This window comes from Phyllopteryx taeniolatus, chromosome 1, assembly GCF_024500385.1.
Source record: "Phyllopteryx taeniolatus isolate TA_2022b chromosome 1, UOR_Ptae_1.2, whole genome shotgun sequence".
NCBI classification, from domain to species: domain Eukaryota; kingdom Metazoa; phylum Chordata; class Actinopteri; order Syngnathiformes; family Syngnathidae; genus Phyllopteryx; species Phyllopteryx taeniolatus.
In genome coordinates this window covers 15,990,502-16,005,500 of record NC_084502.1, presented here as the reverse complement: position 1 = coordinate 16,005,500, position 14,999 = coordinate 15,990,502, and the positions used below count along the sequence as shown (strand labels likewise).

The following is a 14,999-nucleotide window of genomic DNA, read 5'->3' as shown; positions in this document are numbered from 1 at the left end:
CAGTCACTCACGATGCTAAATAATCAAAAACAGTCAACAAACAAACATGATAATAAGAGGGAAAATGAACACACAAAGTTGATTAACACTGGTTGGTGATAATTAACAGATTTAGGGAATAATTAACACTAACCAAAAAGAACAGCATTCATACAACTATTTACAATGCCGTTCATTGTGCTGGAAAATCCTCTGGCACTGCAATATTATTATTATTATTATCTATCCATCCATTTTCCATACGTTTGTCCTCACTAGGGTCATGGGTGTGCTGGCGCCAATCCCAGCTCACTTTGGCCGAGAGGCATGGTACACCCTGAACTAGTTGCCAGCCAATCACAGGGCAACCATTCACAGTCACATTCACACCTTCAATTAACCTACCACACATGTTTTTGGGATGTGGGAAGAAACCGGAGTACCCGGAGAAAGCCCTAATAAATAGATTGATAGATAGACAGACAGACAGACAGGCAGACAGGCAGTCAGGCAGATAGATAGATAGATAGATAGATAGATAGATAGATAGATAGATAGATAGATAGATAGATAGATAGATAGATAGATAGATAGATAGATAGATAGATAGATAGATAGATAGATAGATAGATAGATAGATAGATAGATAGATAGATAGATAGATAGATAGATTTTATTTCTCAGTCAGCAGCATTATTCTCATATATATATACTTGTAGTAATAATATAGGAGCAACCAACAAAGTAAAAAAACAATTTAAGAGAAGCATTTAGGAGTAATTAAATGAAATTTAAATCTGATCTAATGACTAATATTACTGCAATTTACAGAGTCACTTAGTTGTAAGTAATTCTTCGTGTATTATGTACAGGATGTCTATTTGTTTGTCTTGGCCAAGCTATGCACAGCAAAGGGAGCATAATATCAATAGTGAAAGATGATTTGAGATGGGAGTATCTTGAGCATGGTGGCGGAGCAAATTAAACTCAGTCAAGGCAGCGCTAACTGTTCTTTAATGGCAGATATTAGACAAATGAGAAAAGCCAACTAATTGCAAAGTTAAACTCAACCAGCAGACATTGCTGGGGAAATTACTTTTTATGTGTGGAGGTGAGGAGACCTAATACACCACTCTGTGTTACAGTCAGATGTCATCCATCAGAGCGTGTTTGAGTTGATCCACACAGACGATCGAGCTCTTTTCAGACGGCAACTTGACTTTGCTTTCAATCCGCATTTCAGCCAGCAGGATGGTATTGCAGAGGGCAGGAGTAAGTCACCCTTGCATCATCCAAATCTGGTACGACCTGAGCACAGATGAATCCCCTGCATGGTGATCTTAATCTCTAAATGTTTACATGTAGGTGAACAGAGCAGCAGTGAAGTCAGCACCAACCTGATAACCTACGACCCAAAAGTCATCCCTCCAGAAAACTCATCCTTCCTGGAGAGAAACTTCTGCTGCCGATTCCGATGCTTGCTTGACAACTCGTCTGGCTTTGTGGTAGACAAAAAAACAAAACAAACAAAAAAACATAACAACTGAAGACATAAGGTCCAAAGTTGGCTTTTAGCTACAAATCTGATTTTGTCACCTGATCGTTCTGCTAACTTTTTTCTCTCCAGGCCTTGAACTTCTGTGGACGCCTGAAATTTCTCCACGGTCAGAACCAGGTGTCAGAGGTTGGGACGCAGGTTCCCCCACAGCTGGCACTGTTTGCCATTGCCACACCCCTGCAGCCGCCATCGATCTTGGAGATCCGCACCAAGACACTAATATTCCAGAGCAAGCACAAATTGGACTTCACGCCAATGGGCATCGACACCAGGTAGACATTCGGATTGTTAACTTAAGTACACAGTTATGCTCTGAACTTGCTCTTATTGGAATTTGTGCACCCTTCAGGGGAAAGGTGGTTCTGGGTTACAGCGAAGCAGAACTCTTCACAAAGGGTTCAGGTTACAACTTCATCCACGCTGCAGACATGATGTACTGTGCTGACAACCACGTCAGGAGTGAGTCACGCTCTTCTTGGAGATGCTTAAACACACTTTTAAAGTATATCTGGGAACTAATTATCTGTGTTTGTCTAGTGATGAAAACAGGAGAAAGTGGTTTTACCGTCTTCAGACTGCTGACTAAAAAGGGGGTGTGGCTCTGGGTCCAGGCCAACGCCAGACTAGTCTTAAAGGAAGGGAAGCCAGATTTCATTGTGGCCCAGCAGAGACCTTTGACGTAAGTTGTAAGAGATGTTTTAGTTCTCCATCAGTCCGTCCTGTAAGGGGGTGGTTCGAGCCTTTCTCTAGCCTTGTTGTCTTTGGACGAGGCAGAATAGCATACAAGAGATTTAGACCCCTCTTGTTATGGAGCCATTACACTGCCTGGCTGTCATCAACACGTAATGATTTGAGTGCTTGTTTAAAGTTTCCTGAATAGATGTAGCCTTTATAGCAGTCGTCCCCAACCACCGGTCCGCAGACCGGTACCGGGCCGTGAGGCGTTTGTTACCGGGCCGCAGAGAAAGAATGACCAATTTATATAATTTCTGTTGTATTGCAATTCGCATGTCAATGTGTTTTATTTTGAAAATTGACCGGATCTTTTCCGCCGCACCAGCTGCGCGTCTCAATTGACACGTCGAGACTGCAAAGAATGCTTCCGTTTCTGGTCCCAGCCGGGTCGAACGCTTCTGTTTACGGTCCGAGCAGGCTGGCTAACGGCGGGAGACCTCAAAGAACAAAATCATTTCATAAACTAATTCAGTTCATTATGTTTACTGAAAAGATTTGTTCTTTTGAATGAAACTATATCAGGAGTCCTTCTTAAAATAACGGGTTTATCGCAACAATTAACTCTCACGCACCAAGTCCGTTACAGTCTTGTTACAGTCGTAGGTTGCTGCTCGACACAGCCAGAACTGCTTTTACGGAGTTAAAAGTCTACTCTCATTGAGGAGCTCCGACCCACACTCCTGCATCGCGCCCACAGTGGACGCACCACGAACGGCGAAGGAGGAAGCAGAAGCGAAGCAAGCGTGCGTGCGTGCCGCCACAGCCGGTCCGTGACAAAAATGCCGACTCATAACCGGTCCACGGTGCAAAGAAGGTTGGGGAAAACTGCTTTCTAGCATTTCATTTCCTGATAATCATATAACAATAATGACACCGGAGGATGACGAGAGGTTTTGGCTCCTGTAAGTCCTGTTTTTGTTGCCACTGCTTGTTAGTTTGTATTGATGATCAGTAAGACTTGTTCTAAACAAGTTCTAGAACACAGGTGTCAAACTCAAGGCCCGGGGGCCAGATATGGCCCGCCACATCATTTTATGTGGCCCGCAAACACAAATCATGTGCGTCAACTTCTATGATTTTTGCTAAAATCTCTTCCAAAAAATTTAATTGTCATATTTAATAAAAAATAATGTTGAGATATGCAAAAAAAAAATTGTTACCAAACACCTTTTATGATAACTTGAACAGCAGTTGAACAAATATTATCCTTGACCTCTGATTTCAAAACTTATCCATCATTTTGATGTGTGCATGTAATAATATGATGAGGTGATCAAACATGTTTTTGGTTTCACATTCATAACGGCCCTCTGAAGGAAACCGTAACTACAATGTTGCCCATGACAAAAAATGAGTTCGACACCCCTGTTCTAGAACATGTCACTACGTTTGTTTTTGTATTGGCTGCAGAAATGAAGAAGGAGAGGAACACTTTCGTCTACATCGACTGCAGCAGTCATTTAGCTTCACTACTGGTGAGGCGCCGTTGTACAATCTGGTGCCAACCGTCGACATGCCTGACACTTGCTCCCCCGCCAAGCAGAGAAAGCTAGACAACTACTCAGTCAGCCCCAACTCGCTCCTTGGCTGCATGCTGAACCAGAACCAGTCAGTGTACTGCAAGCACAACAGTGCCAACACCCTAAACAGCCTTAATGACACTGCCTTTAAGGACACCCACGCCACAGTCAACGTCCCAGGAGATATCTGGCAGCACCTTTCACCCAAACCGGCTGTTGAAAGTATGGCAAAGTCCGAGGACACGATCCAAGACATGGTGGAGACTCTGCAGCAGATCCTGGGGGATGGTGACCTCATAGATACCGTGGATGTGACACCCGACGAGCTCAAGAGCTGGGAAAGCACTCTTCTGAAGGTGAGAACCAACAGCTGCGGCCTGAGTGATGACTTGAATGACATTGCCATGGAGGACATCCTATTGTATGTGGAGGAGCAGCTCCAAAAAGAGGGTGGATTGAAGTTGCCTGACCAGCTGGATACCTGGGTCCCAACTTTAAACCTCCAAAACCAGGCTTCTGTTCACCCAGGCATAGGACAGGACTTAAGCTGCCCTCAAGAGTCTCATAGCCAGTTGTTACACAGTCGAGGCCGGATGTCCGAACAACCATCTGCCGTTCTGGGGATGATGAAACTGACCCACATTGATCTTCCTCAGCTGAGTTCTTCTGGTTTAAATGTTCCAGTGGCAGAGCTGATTTCCTCAAAGCAAACATTGTCCGTCCCTTCTCACCTTCATAATAGCCAAGCCCACACAGGTGGACCGCCAACGGTCTTTGACCCAGGTTTAGTGGACTCCTATGCCGAGAAACAAAACCTGAGGAGCGTACTTGTGAGTTTTAAGGACAACCACCTTGGAGTTTTATCATGCAAGCCCCCCACTCAGATTCCTCCCAACCAAATGGCCCAATCAATGCAGAACTGCCTAGAGCAGAGAGCACCTAACCTGACTATTGATCACCATGTACAAAGATGGCCTGAGTTTAGCTTCAAGAACACCCAGTGGAACTCAAACCATATGGATATGCAAAATGTTTCCAATGGACCAGTGATCACAGCAGATCCAGCCGCATCCAGCTGCATGCATAGCCACTTGGTGCTTCCCTCTCAAGGCAGACAGAACCAGAGACAGTCTTGGCAGCTAGACCAGCCAACAGAACCACAGATAATTTCAAATGGGCCAATGAACGTTAGCCGATTGACAGAATTTCAGGCAAATCCAGGGGTTGTAGTGAACCATAACCCTGCCCTTTACAGTTCAATGTTGAGGACTCCATTTAATGTTGAGCATGGCATAGAGGGGGGACGTATCATGGCTTCAAGCAGTTGTATGTTAAAAAATACCCCCCTTTCTGTGCCTGTGAACGAAGGGCACATGAGTCAGACTCCGTCCTGTCAGAGATTGGAACACAGCAGTATTCACATTTCCAGCCCCTCCTGCTCTTATCAAGGTGATGGCGGGGCCATTTCCAATTCAAATATGGTACCGCTTTCCTGCCAAATGCCCCCAACTAGTGTGAACCTGACCAACCTGCCAGTGCAACAACCGCCGTACCTGAACCTCAGTGACCAGGTAAAAAGACATCTCACAAAATTGAAAACCAGCTTGACTGACCATAATGTGGAATCCTGTTTTGGTTTTTTTTTCTCTTGTTTTACAGCTCAACAGCCATTTAGTTGTCGGAAATGGTGGCATGGCCTTTCCTCATTGCGTAACGGGAACTCTGGGTCCTCAGAGAGCGAACGGGAAACAGCTCTGACTTGTAGACGGCAGAGGATCCCAACATGAACTGATCATCATCAATCATTCATTCATTCATTCACCTTCCATTCCGCTTCTCTTCATGTGGGTCGCAGGCGTGCAGGAGCCTATCCCAGCTATCTTCAGGCGAGAGGCGGGGTACACCCTGAACTGGTCGCCAGCCAATCGCAGTCATCATCAATCATGAATAACAGAAATGTGCTTTCGAGAAGGACAAATGGCTCAGGATAATCAAACAAGAGAAGAAACCTGCTCTTATGGAGTTTAATTTGTGATTTCAAACATGGATCATCACAGAATAATTCAATTTAAGCCTTGAGCTGGAACCAAAAAGATGAAAGATTCAGGGCTCCTGATTTAGTACGATACGGACTAAAAATGACCTGTTATGAAATCACATGCTGTCCAATCTAAGAGATTATACTAACATTAAGAAAGTTTGGAGTTGTAAATCTAAATGTGTCAGACAATGCTTTGAGCGATAAAGCTACTTCAAAGCAATTAGATTAACCTTAGCTTCTGTTATTTGGTGTTCATTTTTTGTCATTTTTTTATTCTTCATGGAACTATTCAAGCTGTCGAATGGATTTGATGGATGACCTTGATGTCAGTTCTCTACCAACTCAAACAAAAACGCACAACTGACTCCCTTTGAGATCTCAGAAGGAATAACAAGATTTAATGTGCTTTTTTTGTTGACTTTTTTTATTTTTTATTTTTAAACATAGCGCGACATTCATTTCAAGCCCGTGTGAGGGTGATGTGTTACAAACGTCATCCAGCCAACATGAGATCAACTGTCCTATCCTAACATCTAACATAGACAATACCTTAAAGTGACAACTGATCAGAATTTGGAGTGAAACCCAAGTTTACTTTTTACTGGATATATATTTCACTGTAATCATAGAGCTGAAAGGAAAACAAGCAGTTTGTCAGTCTCTGTAACAATTACATAAAGGTGAAGTTGTCGTTCATCATTTTGCAGCAAACGTCCGTCCGTTCGTCATCTTTCCTCTCTGTCTCCATTTTGTGGTTAATGTATGGTTCACCGCAGAAGTAAAACAACAAAGGCAGCTATTTTCTGTTCTGGTAGAAATGTTCAATGTATTGCTTTGGATAGTTGAAAAATGTAGCTGACTACATTCTGAAAAGTAACTTTCGCCAAATGTACTGTAATTGCGACAGCAGCACATACAGTACATAAGTGTACAACTCCCATATTTCATATCAAATGGATGCCTTCTGGGGTGTGTCCTAAGGCATTCTGTCTGGTATGTACAGTATATTTAGAATATTCAGCATTGTGTTCCATTATGGCCCTGAGTTTTATGGTAATGTGCATTTAACAACTGCCAAGCGACTAAAGGAGAAGAAGCCATCGCCAGCAACATAAAAACTTTAAAAAAAAATTCCCACAACACTTTGAGGAAGGGTGTGGCATGACCCAAGGGGGGGGGGGGGGGTTGGTATGGACCTAGTATAGCGTGTAGTGTGTATATATGTATGTATGTGGATGTATTTAGGAGTGTGTGTTTCCTTTTTTTTTTTAAATACATACTGTCACAAATTGTTGTGTATGTCAATGTATTCCCCCCCCACACACAATTTCTTATACTTGGCCACACATCTATGTACATCCGTGTGTCCTATTTTTTGTTGGTCGATATGTTGTTGCGTGTGAGTCTTTTCATCGCGGCCACAATAAATGTTGGTCTGGTGGCACAGTAGCTGTGTGCGGGGGGAAGCAGCTTTGCAATGTCTTTTTGTAACGTTCTCACTGTAGTACTAAATTAACTAACTAAACTGAACCAACTAGTTGTTTTGGGAATTGACAGAAACCGAAAATATAAATATATCGCAAGCGTTATGAACGTGCTTGTGTTAATGATGGCGGTGCTCCACGGCGTCCACTTGGTGTCAGTATAATGATGTGTAATGTTTATTTTGCGTCGCGCTAGGCTTTGATCTGAGCTGCACTGTATTTGGTTATGGAGTAGCGTGTGGCGGATCAGTCTCCATTCCAGGGAGAAGCGGCTAAAAGCATCCAAATTGTCACTCGTGGAGGCAGCTCTTCGTCACCAAATTACACTTGTCAAAAAGGAATCACATTGTGACGTGAAAAAACACCTTTTGGAAATGGAGATTTACTTTGTGTAATTTCACACACACGGGACCCACTAGTGTAAAGTAACAGAACTAGGTAACCTGGAAATGACTGGGATGTGTTACCACGTGAGACTAACGATTTATGTTCAGAGGTGGCAAAATCCCAAGCAGTCATCCCTACGAGCTTGGTCACGGAACAAATACAAGTCGTAAGTAAGGTGCACCTGTGTATGGTGAGGCCATGAGTGGATCGTCCCCTCCCTCACCTTTTCTATGTCACACATCAACTAACTAGGTCTTCTGCGGGGAGCGCACTCGCTCAGGACGACCCAGCTCGGCTGCCTCGGAATTTTGGACGACGAGTTGGATGTTAGACTTCCACTTGGTAGCGGTTCATGTGAACCACGGAGGCGTCTCGCGAAACTGACGTGTCGTTATAATTGCGGATGTGGGACGGTGGCCGTGAAGGAGTCAAATGACGTCATCCCAGAGAGTTGTGTCTGAGGCTAACCTGTTTACTATCTCAAGCTAGCGTAACATCGGTGATGTGCTTGTAGTCCTTTCTGCTCACCGGACACATTTTGACTGCATGGCTTGAGTTCCACCTGGTGGATGGATGTGCCGCTCGACTGGGACTAACTGGAGCCAACATGTACGCGGGACGCAAGAGAAGAAAACCGTTTCAGAAAGGGTAATATCATTATTACAACGATTTACACTTCTGAGGACCGGGGTTCAAATCTGTGTGGAGTTTGCATGTTCTCCCCGTGGCTGCGTGGGCTTTCTCCGGGTACTCCGGTTTCCTCCCACATCCCCAAAACATGCATGGTAGATTAAGAAAAGACTCTAATTTGCCCGTAGGTGTGAATGTGCGTGCGAATGGTTGTTTGTTTGTTTGTATGTGCCCTGCGATTGGCTGGCGACCGATTCAGGGTGTACCCCGCCTCTCGCCCGAAGATAGCTTTGATACGCTCCAGCATGCCCGCGACCATAGTGAGGAAAGGCAGTACAGAAAATGGATGGATATCTTAATATAGGGATTTTATTGTGGAAACATTGGGAATTTTACTGTGAAAAAGTGAAATTGGAAGAATGTGGAAAATAGTTCCAAAGATGTTCTGAATCAACTGAACAGGTTGAATTCCGTAGAGAATAACATGTATGCTCTTGAAGCTTAAAGCACAGTCATTATGTCTCTGTCACAATTTGGAAATTCTTGTTGTCCTCTCACTCACATCCAGAACCAAAATCTCCCCAACTGAAGGGGACAAGTCCAACCCGTCCAAACGGCACCGTGACCGTCTGAACTTGGAGCTGGACAGGCTCGCCAGCTTGCTGCCCTTCCCCGAGGATGTCATCTCCAACCTGGACAAACTGTCTATACTGAGGCTCTGTGTCAGCTACATCCGGGCTAAAAGATTCTTTTCAGGTGTGAAACTATGCCATAAAGTAGTTTTTCGCCCATCATCCAGCATCTGAAAAAAAAAAAACATACACACCCAAACTCATCTGTTTTCTCCAACTGACTGTGCCTTCTCCTCAAACCAAAAACACACGATTAACGAATAGTCGACGTCACGCTCAAAGCGTCACTGTGAAGCAGTGAAGTCAGCAAGTCTGTACAACCCTTAGTATGAAGTGAAGTTTAGAAGTGTTGTTCACCAAGTAAAATTGCTTTTATTCTCAAATGGGCTCATTTCATTTCCAAACCAAATTATCTCTCAAATTGACATAAAAGATTATTTAAGAAAATAAAAAACAGAACTGGGATCTGTCATGGGACTTTTAAGGTGCTACATTAGATATGCACATGGATCCACTCAGATCCTTCTGTCTGTGCTCTGCATCCTCCTGGTGGCCAACATGCGCACACTAGAAGGAGCAGCACAGTGTCCATTGAATTATAGCAAAAAGATTTTTTCAAAAGCTGTTTAAGTCCTAACATTCTAGTTTCAGTAACTATGTTATTACTGTTCTGTATACTAAAGAGTGCTAATTTCTTATTTAAACCCCCCCCCCCCCCCCCCAAAAAAAAAAAACGCATTACAAAATGTTTTAGAGGGCTAGAATGGACTAATGGCGTCTCCATTCATTTCAATGGAAAAAGTTGATTTGACATATGAGTAATATTAGTTACGAACGTGGTCGTGGATGAATCATAGTTCAAGGTACCACTGTACTTACAAACGATTTTGTTCACAGTGACGGTGTGAATGGTTCTCTGCCTCTTTAATTGAGGGGCGACTAGTCCAGGTTGTAGAATGCCTTTTGCACAGTCGGCTAGGAGACAGAAAGAAAACAAATGGATATGGATGGATGGATTTGCACTATCCAACTGAGTTCCATAAATCTTTATGTAGAGTTGTGACATTGGCCAAGAAAGGATGATGCAGATTCTGAGAGTTTTCTGTATTTTTTGAAGCAACTAGCATTGAATGAAAGACAATCATATCAGACTGACACTGCAGAAACTAGCAGGAGGTCTTCCCCCATTTCTGTCTTGCTCCAGAACAATTGCATCACCCCTGGATGAGCCCTTGTGCATCACAGTGTCTGAAAGCACTCTTTAATGGATTGTAGGTCAGCCTGTTAGCCTGTGGCCATGAGATGACCTCCCTCCTTCGCAAAAGTCACAGACACACAGTAATGTAGCTCTGAGGAAGTGGGAGGAGGAGATGAAAGCTTTGGGGAGTAAAAACACAGCAAAATAATCCACTCACACCACTTTACAGACTTTGTGAAAGGGGGCGGAAGTGCGGGCACCCACTTTTCAACTTTTGACTCTTGCAGCCACACCAAATCATCTGACACTCTTTTGTCGTGGAGGATGAATTGGTCTTTATAGAGCAGGGGTTTCCAGACTATGGCCCACTGTCTGCTCTTTAGCAGCCTGCGGTATATACTAAAAATAACATTTGGCATGGCTTGCAATGCTTTAACTCTCCAAAGAATAAAGATAATTCGGTTATTGAAACAAAAATGGTCCAGACTCAACCCATCCCGCACACCTTCACTTACATCCGCTCCCCGAGGACAGGAGGCTACGGAGCATCCGATGTATGACCACCAGGATGAGGAACAGTTTCTTTCTGACATCAGCCCCACCTTGCCTATTCCCACCTGCACGTAAACACGTTATTCTTTTCTAGTTCTAGTTCTAGTACCAAAGACCCTGGATATATCATTAAATATTACGTGCAATTCAAGCCTCTGGCATTTGTAATCTTGCTACATCAAATTTTTTGATGCATTTGCACCTTTGCAAACATTCACAACTGCAAATAAGTAATTTTATCGTTTTTATCTTTTCTTATTTTATCTTATATCTTATTCTGTTTATATTTCAGTCTTGAGACTTATTGGGCTAATCAGTGACATTGTGTATCAAATGTTATCTTATTTCTTATTCTATTTATATTTCACAAGTCTTGAGACTGATTGGGCTAATCAGGGACATTGGGTATAAAATTTAGTGTCGTATCGTGAAAATGTGCGTTGGTATAAGAGTTAAACTCCTTGAATACTTAAATCCTTTGATCTCTGTTTCAAAGTCCGATTTGTAAACTTATCACATTAATGATCGTCACATAGTGCTTTAAATATTTGTCATTTCACAACAGATTGCGCTTGTTTTGCTAGTGAATGTGGAAATATGATCTGTGCCTCAATGCAGTGCATGTGTTCTAGTCACATGCCTTATCACCTTTAACGAAACAACAGTGACATACGAGTATTTAAAATTAATTATGTATAACATAGAATAGTTTGAGGCCCGCGACCCTAGTGAGGATAAGCGGTTCGGAAAATGAATGGGTGGATAAAATAGTTTGATGTCATAGTTTTAGTGTAAAAACATTTAAGAATGTCAAAGTGGCCCTTGCATCCATCGATTTTTCTGTATGCAGCCCTCTGAGGGAAAAAATTGGACACCCCTGGTTTAGGTGCTACTGGTTCTGTCACACCTCACCTGATGCACCCATGGGAGATGCAACACCCACACTGTCCCCGCAGATTATCAAAATTTGGACAAAAAGGACTGAAAATGCAGTGCACTGCCGGTATGAAAAGGAGTAGAAAGACGTTAACATATTTCGATGACACCCCGTCACCATTACCCAAGATAATGTATCCATAAAGAAGGGCAAACTTATCCTTAAAGAAGGACAATACAAAATACATACATTCATACATAATCTTCACATACAGTATACTGTAGAACAAAAAAACGACCTTTGCACAAAAGGTTTGCCACTTATAATTACCCATACATGCATCCACCTAATACCCAATTGTTCTTCCCTATATTCACAAATGTACTTATACATTCTCTATATCTATGCGCCCTTCCCAAATCCTACCCTGTGCAGCATACAGTATGTTTACGTATTCTTTAAAACTGGTTTTATGTTTGGATGTTGCTTTAATTTCTCATTCATACTGTTCTACTGTTTCACACCACAAATTGTTCAAAAGCTTTTCCTTGTTGTGCATATCTTTAATAATTTAATGTTGTGTTGAGACCTCCAACGGTATCAAGCCCCTTTCCTATTCCGAAAACTATTTTCAAGGTTTTCTGGGAGTTTGTCATTTTTGGCCTTGTACATTAGTTGTGCTGTTCAATATGATACAATATATGTGAATTTCCAAAGATTTGATAAGAAAAATAATGAATCAGTGTTTTCTGGATAGCATACTTTATTAATAGTCTTTATGGCTCTTTTTTTATAGAGTTGTTGATGACTATCATGGTTTTTTGTAGTTGTTTCCCCAAACCCTAACACAATATTGTAAATATGTTATATATAGGAAACTAGAGTGTGGAGTGGTTTGTGGTCTAGGGTGTCTCGAGCTTTGTTAATGATGGTGATATTTTTTGCTACATTAGACTGAACATGTTTCAAGTGGCCCCCTGGTAATCCTCTCAATTCAGTTCTCAATTTATAGTTTAACCCTTCTTATTTATATCCATACCGTGTGTCTATTGTTTCATTTCAAAATAACACCTTTTGTTTTGCATTTTTATTGTAGTAGCAACGTGGCGAGATTTCCGAAAAATGAAATTTTGTCAAAATGCCAAATCTTTTTGTAATGGCCACTTCAACCTGAGTACAACACAGCAAGAATTTTGAAAATGGGTTAATGGGTTCCAGAGAAATTTATTTATTTTTTTGTTGGAAAAAATGGCCATCTTGGGAAATGTTTGTGTGTGATATCGCCCTATAGAAAATCTGGCCAAAAAGCTCCTTCAAATTCGATTTAAAGAGTACAACTTTATTATTTCTCAACATATCTCAACCCTTTTGTTTCCTCTGCTACTTGTGGGACCCCCTTCTCCGATTGGCTGACTGAAGTTTCAGTAAAAAAAACATCCACCAATGACTGGTAGGGACCAACATTTCGAGGGGCTCTCCAACTCAACGCGTTAAAATTATCATGACCTTTCAAACGGCGTCACTTGCCCTAAAAATTCGACTTAAATAGCACAAATGGAACATTACACGTGAGAGCAGTGTTGGCAGTACAATAGGTCGTGTAAGGTACTTTAGTAATCAATTGTTTTTTCCCCGTTCATTAATTTGTTATGGAGAATGTTAGAGGCCTTTAAATTCTCATCCCGTTATTCTTATTTTATTTTTTGGAGAAAATTCCACAAAGATGTCAGCCACTTCAATTCATACCTTTCGATAGTTTGCAGTAGTTCAAATTGTAATTGAGCAGCTTTTCACAAAATGTTCTTCTTCTTATAAAATAAAATAAATTTTGCGTCAGACGAAATGAACGCATGTGTTTACATTTCGTCCCATGCTGTGTGGTGAACAAAGACCTTATAGACGATTACAGATGGATGTGGTCCAAATAAGCCATTTAGGCATTTAAACCTTGGGCCTCTGTATTGTCTGCAGCTCTCACTGACTTCCTTCTCTATTAACGTCTCCTCTGTTACCCCAGAAAAGCTCTTTGTTTCCTAGATTCAACCTGCTTAAATCCATTTCATCCCCAGGCTCTGAGGCATATTGCTTGGCTCAGCGGTTTTGTCTTTGAGGTCAGAGGTCATATAGGAGCCCTTATAAGCGGTTTGGACTGCCTGACTACAGGCACAAGTGTGACTTGTATTAAAACAGCTGTGTTTGCTGTGTCTGCTCGTGAGAGTTGGCATCTGAAACAGTTTGAATCTTCCTCCTGTCTGCTACATGTTGTTCTCTCGCATTTCCCTGGATTCAATCATCATGATTTTTCTCCTGCTACCTTGCAGTCTGTCCCTCAATCTTCCCCTTCTATTCCCTTCTCTCAAGTGGCGTTGAAAAAACATCTCTCCAGTGGCGTGAGCAAAAGTACTGACCAGCAAGATGGCAAGGTGCCGGAACAGACAGCGCGATGTATGCCAGAAGGGGAACTGCTGCTTCAGGTGCAGTAAATACATTTTACTATACAGTGGTACTTTGATTTACATCAGTATACGACGGATTTTCCAGTTATGATATGTTGTTTGGTAGATTGTTATGTTTTGTTTTGCAAACCAAAATTTCAGATACTTATGAAAGCAATTAGAAAATCTCTCTCCGCCTGGTGAAGTGTGTGTGTTCACTGATACACTTTCAGCCATTTACTGAATGGAACAAGTAGCCAAACACACAAATACAAAATGAAAGCACTTGCGAGGAGCTTGGAGCAGATGTTAGTTCCGTCCATTAATGAAGTGAAGTAAAAAAAATAAAATAAATAAATAAATAATTATAATTAAAAGTTGAGTCGCACTCACTGATTCACTTTCAACAATTTATTGAAAAGGTCAAACACTTAATCACACTAATACAAATGAAAACAGTAGCAAGGAGTAAATTGAGTTACGAGTTTGTTTGGTCAATGTAGCACTGTACAGGACTATTGCATCGTGTTGAATAACTCCAAAGGGGAACACACACCATATTACCTCTGTCAAGCATAAAGGGCAATAGTGTAGTTCAGTATGTAGCTTTGCCACCAACATCGTCAAAAACTACCTGATTGAACTATAATCTGGACCAAAGAAGAAACAATTATACTTTACAAGGAATGTTTTATTCAACATTTATTATTACCAGAAGTCAGACGTCAATTGAAGGCAAACATTGCTGTCACTGAGTGCTCTTGCTGATCCAAGTATTGATTTGAAAGTAGCCCACACAAGCAGAAATGCTTCCTACAATCAGGTGCAGAGCCCGTGAACATGAACTATTCAAAGTCATTTGATTTGTCTGACATTTATGAAATGGAAGCCACAGCATTTTTTGTTGTTGTTCCAGGTAAAAAATGAGCTAGAGCCTATGCCAGCAATCAAACTGATTTGTCATTCGTTAA

At 41.9% G+C, this 14,999-nt stretch overlaps 2 protein-coding genes and 1 long non-coding RNA gene across 9 annotated transcripts in view; 2 read left to right on the top strand and 1 right to left on the bottom strand.

The window, feature by feature from the left end:
• ahr2 (aryl hydrocarbon receptor 2) overlaps positions 1 to 7,004 on the top strand; it is a 42,111-nt gene extending 35,107 nt beyond the window's left edge. Inside the window, exons 5-11 of one of the 3 annotated variants that reach the window (XM_061775404.1) lie at positions 1,125 to 1,251; positions 1,345 to 1,484; positions 1,607 to 1,809; positions 1,887 to 1,996; positions 2,075 to 2,216; positions 3,683 to 5,363; positions 5,452 to 7,004. In XM_061775404.1, the coding sequence (XP_061631388.1) occupies positions 1,125 to 1,251; positions 1,345 to 1,484; positions 1,607 to 1,809; positions 1,887 to 1,996; positions 2,075 to 2,216; positions 3,683 to 5,363; positions 5,452 to 5,550 (2,502 nt within the window). In that variant the 3' untranslated portion in view covers positions 5,551 to 7,004. Of the gene's footprint in view, positions 1 to 1,124; positions 1,252 to 1,344; positions 1,485 to 1,606; positions 1,810 to 1,886; positions 1,997 to 2,074; positions 2,217 to 2,597; positions 2,852 to 3,682; positions 5,364 to 5,451 lie in introns of those variants that run through there. The other 2 variants (XM_061775414.1, XM_061775424.1) reach the window with 2 other exon arrangements.
• LOC133479033 (uncharacterized) lies at positions 947 to 8,083 on the bottom strand. Of its 2 annotated transcripts, none has more exons than XR_009788811.1 (4): positions 7,886 to 8,083; positions 1,576 to 1,753; positions 1,377 to 1,477; positions 947 to 1,287 (listed from the first exon to the last, which is right to left on the bottom strand). It is a non-coding gene; the product is annotated as an uncharacterized LOC133479033 (long non-coding RNA). The 2 variants fall into 2 exon arrangements; XR_009788810.1 differs by having other exon boundaries at positions 7,928 to 8,083.
• LOC133479018 (aryl hydrocarbon receptor-like) overlaps positions 7,912 to 14,999 on the top strand; it is a 26,075-nt gene continuing 18,987 nt past the window's right edge. For all 4 annotated transcript variants that reach the window (XR_009788809.1, XM_061775446.1, XM_061775436.1 and 1 more), the window contains exons 1-3: positions 7,912 to 8,352; positions 8,903 to 9,090; positions 13,955 to 14,067. Coding sequence is in view for 3 of the 4 variants with exons in the window: in XM_061775446.1 (XP_061631430.1) it covers positions 8,312 to 8,352; positions 8,903 to 9,090; positions 13,955 to 14,067 (342 nt within the window). In the remaining variant the exon portion in view is untranslated. The remainder of the gene's footprint in view (positions 8,353 to 8,902; positions 9,091 to 13,954; positions 14,068 to 14,999) is intronic.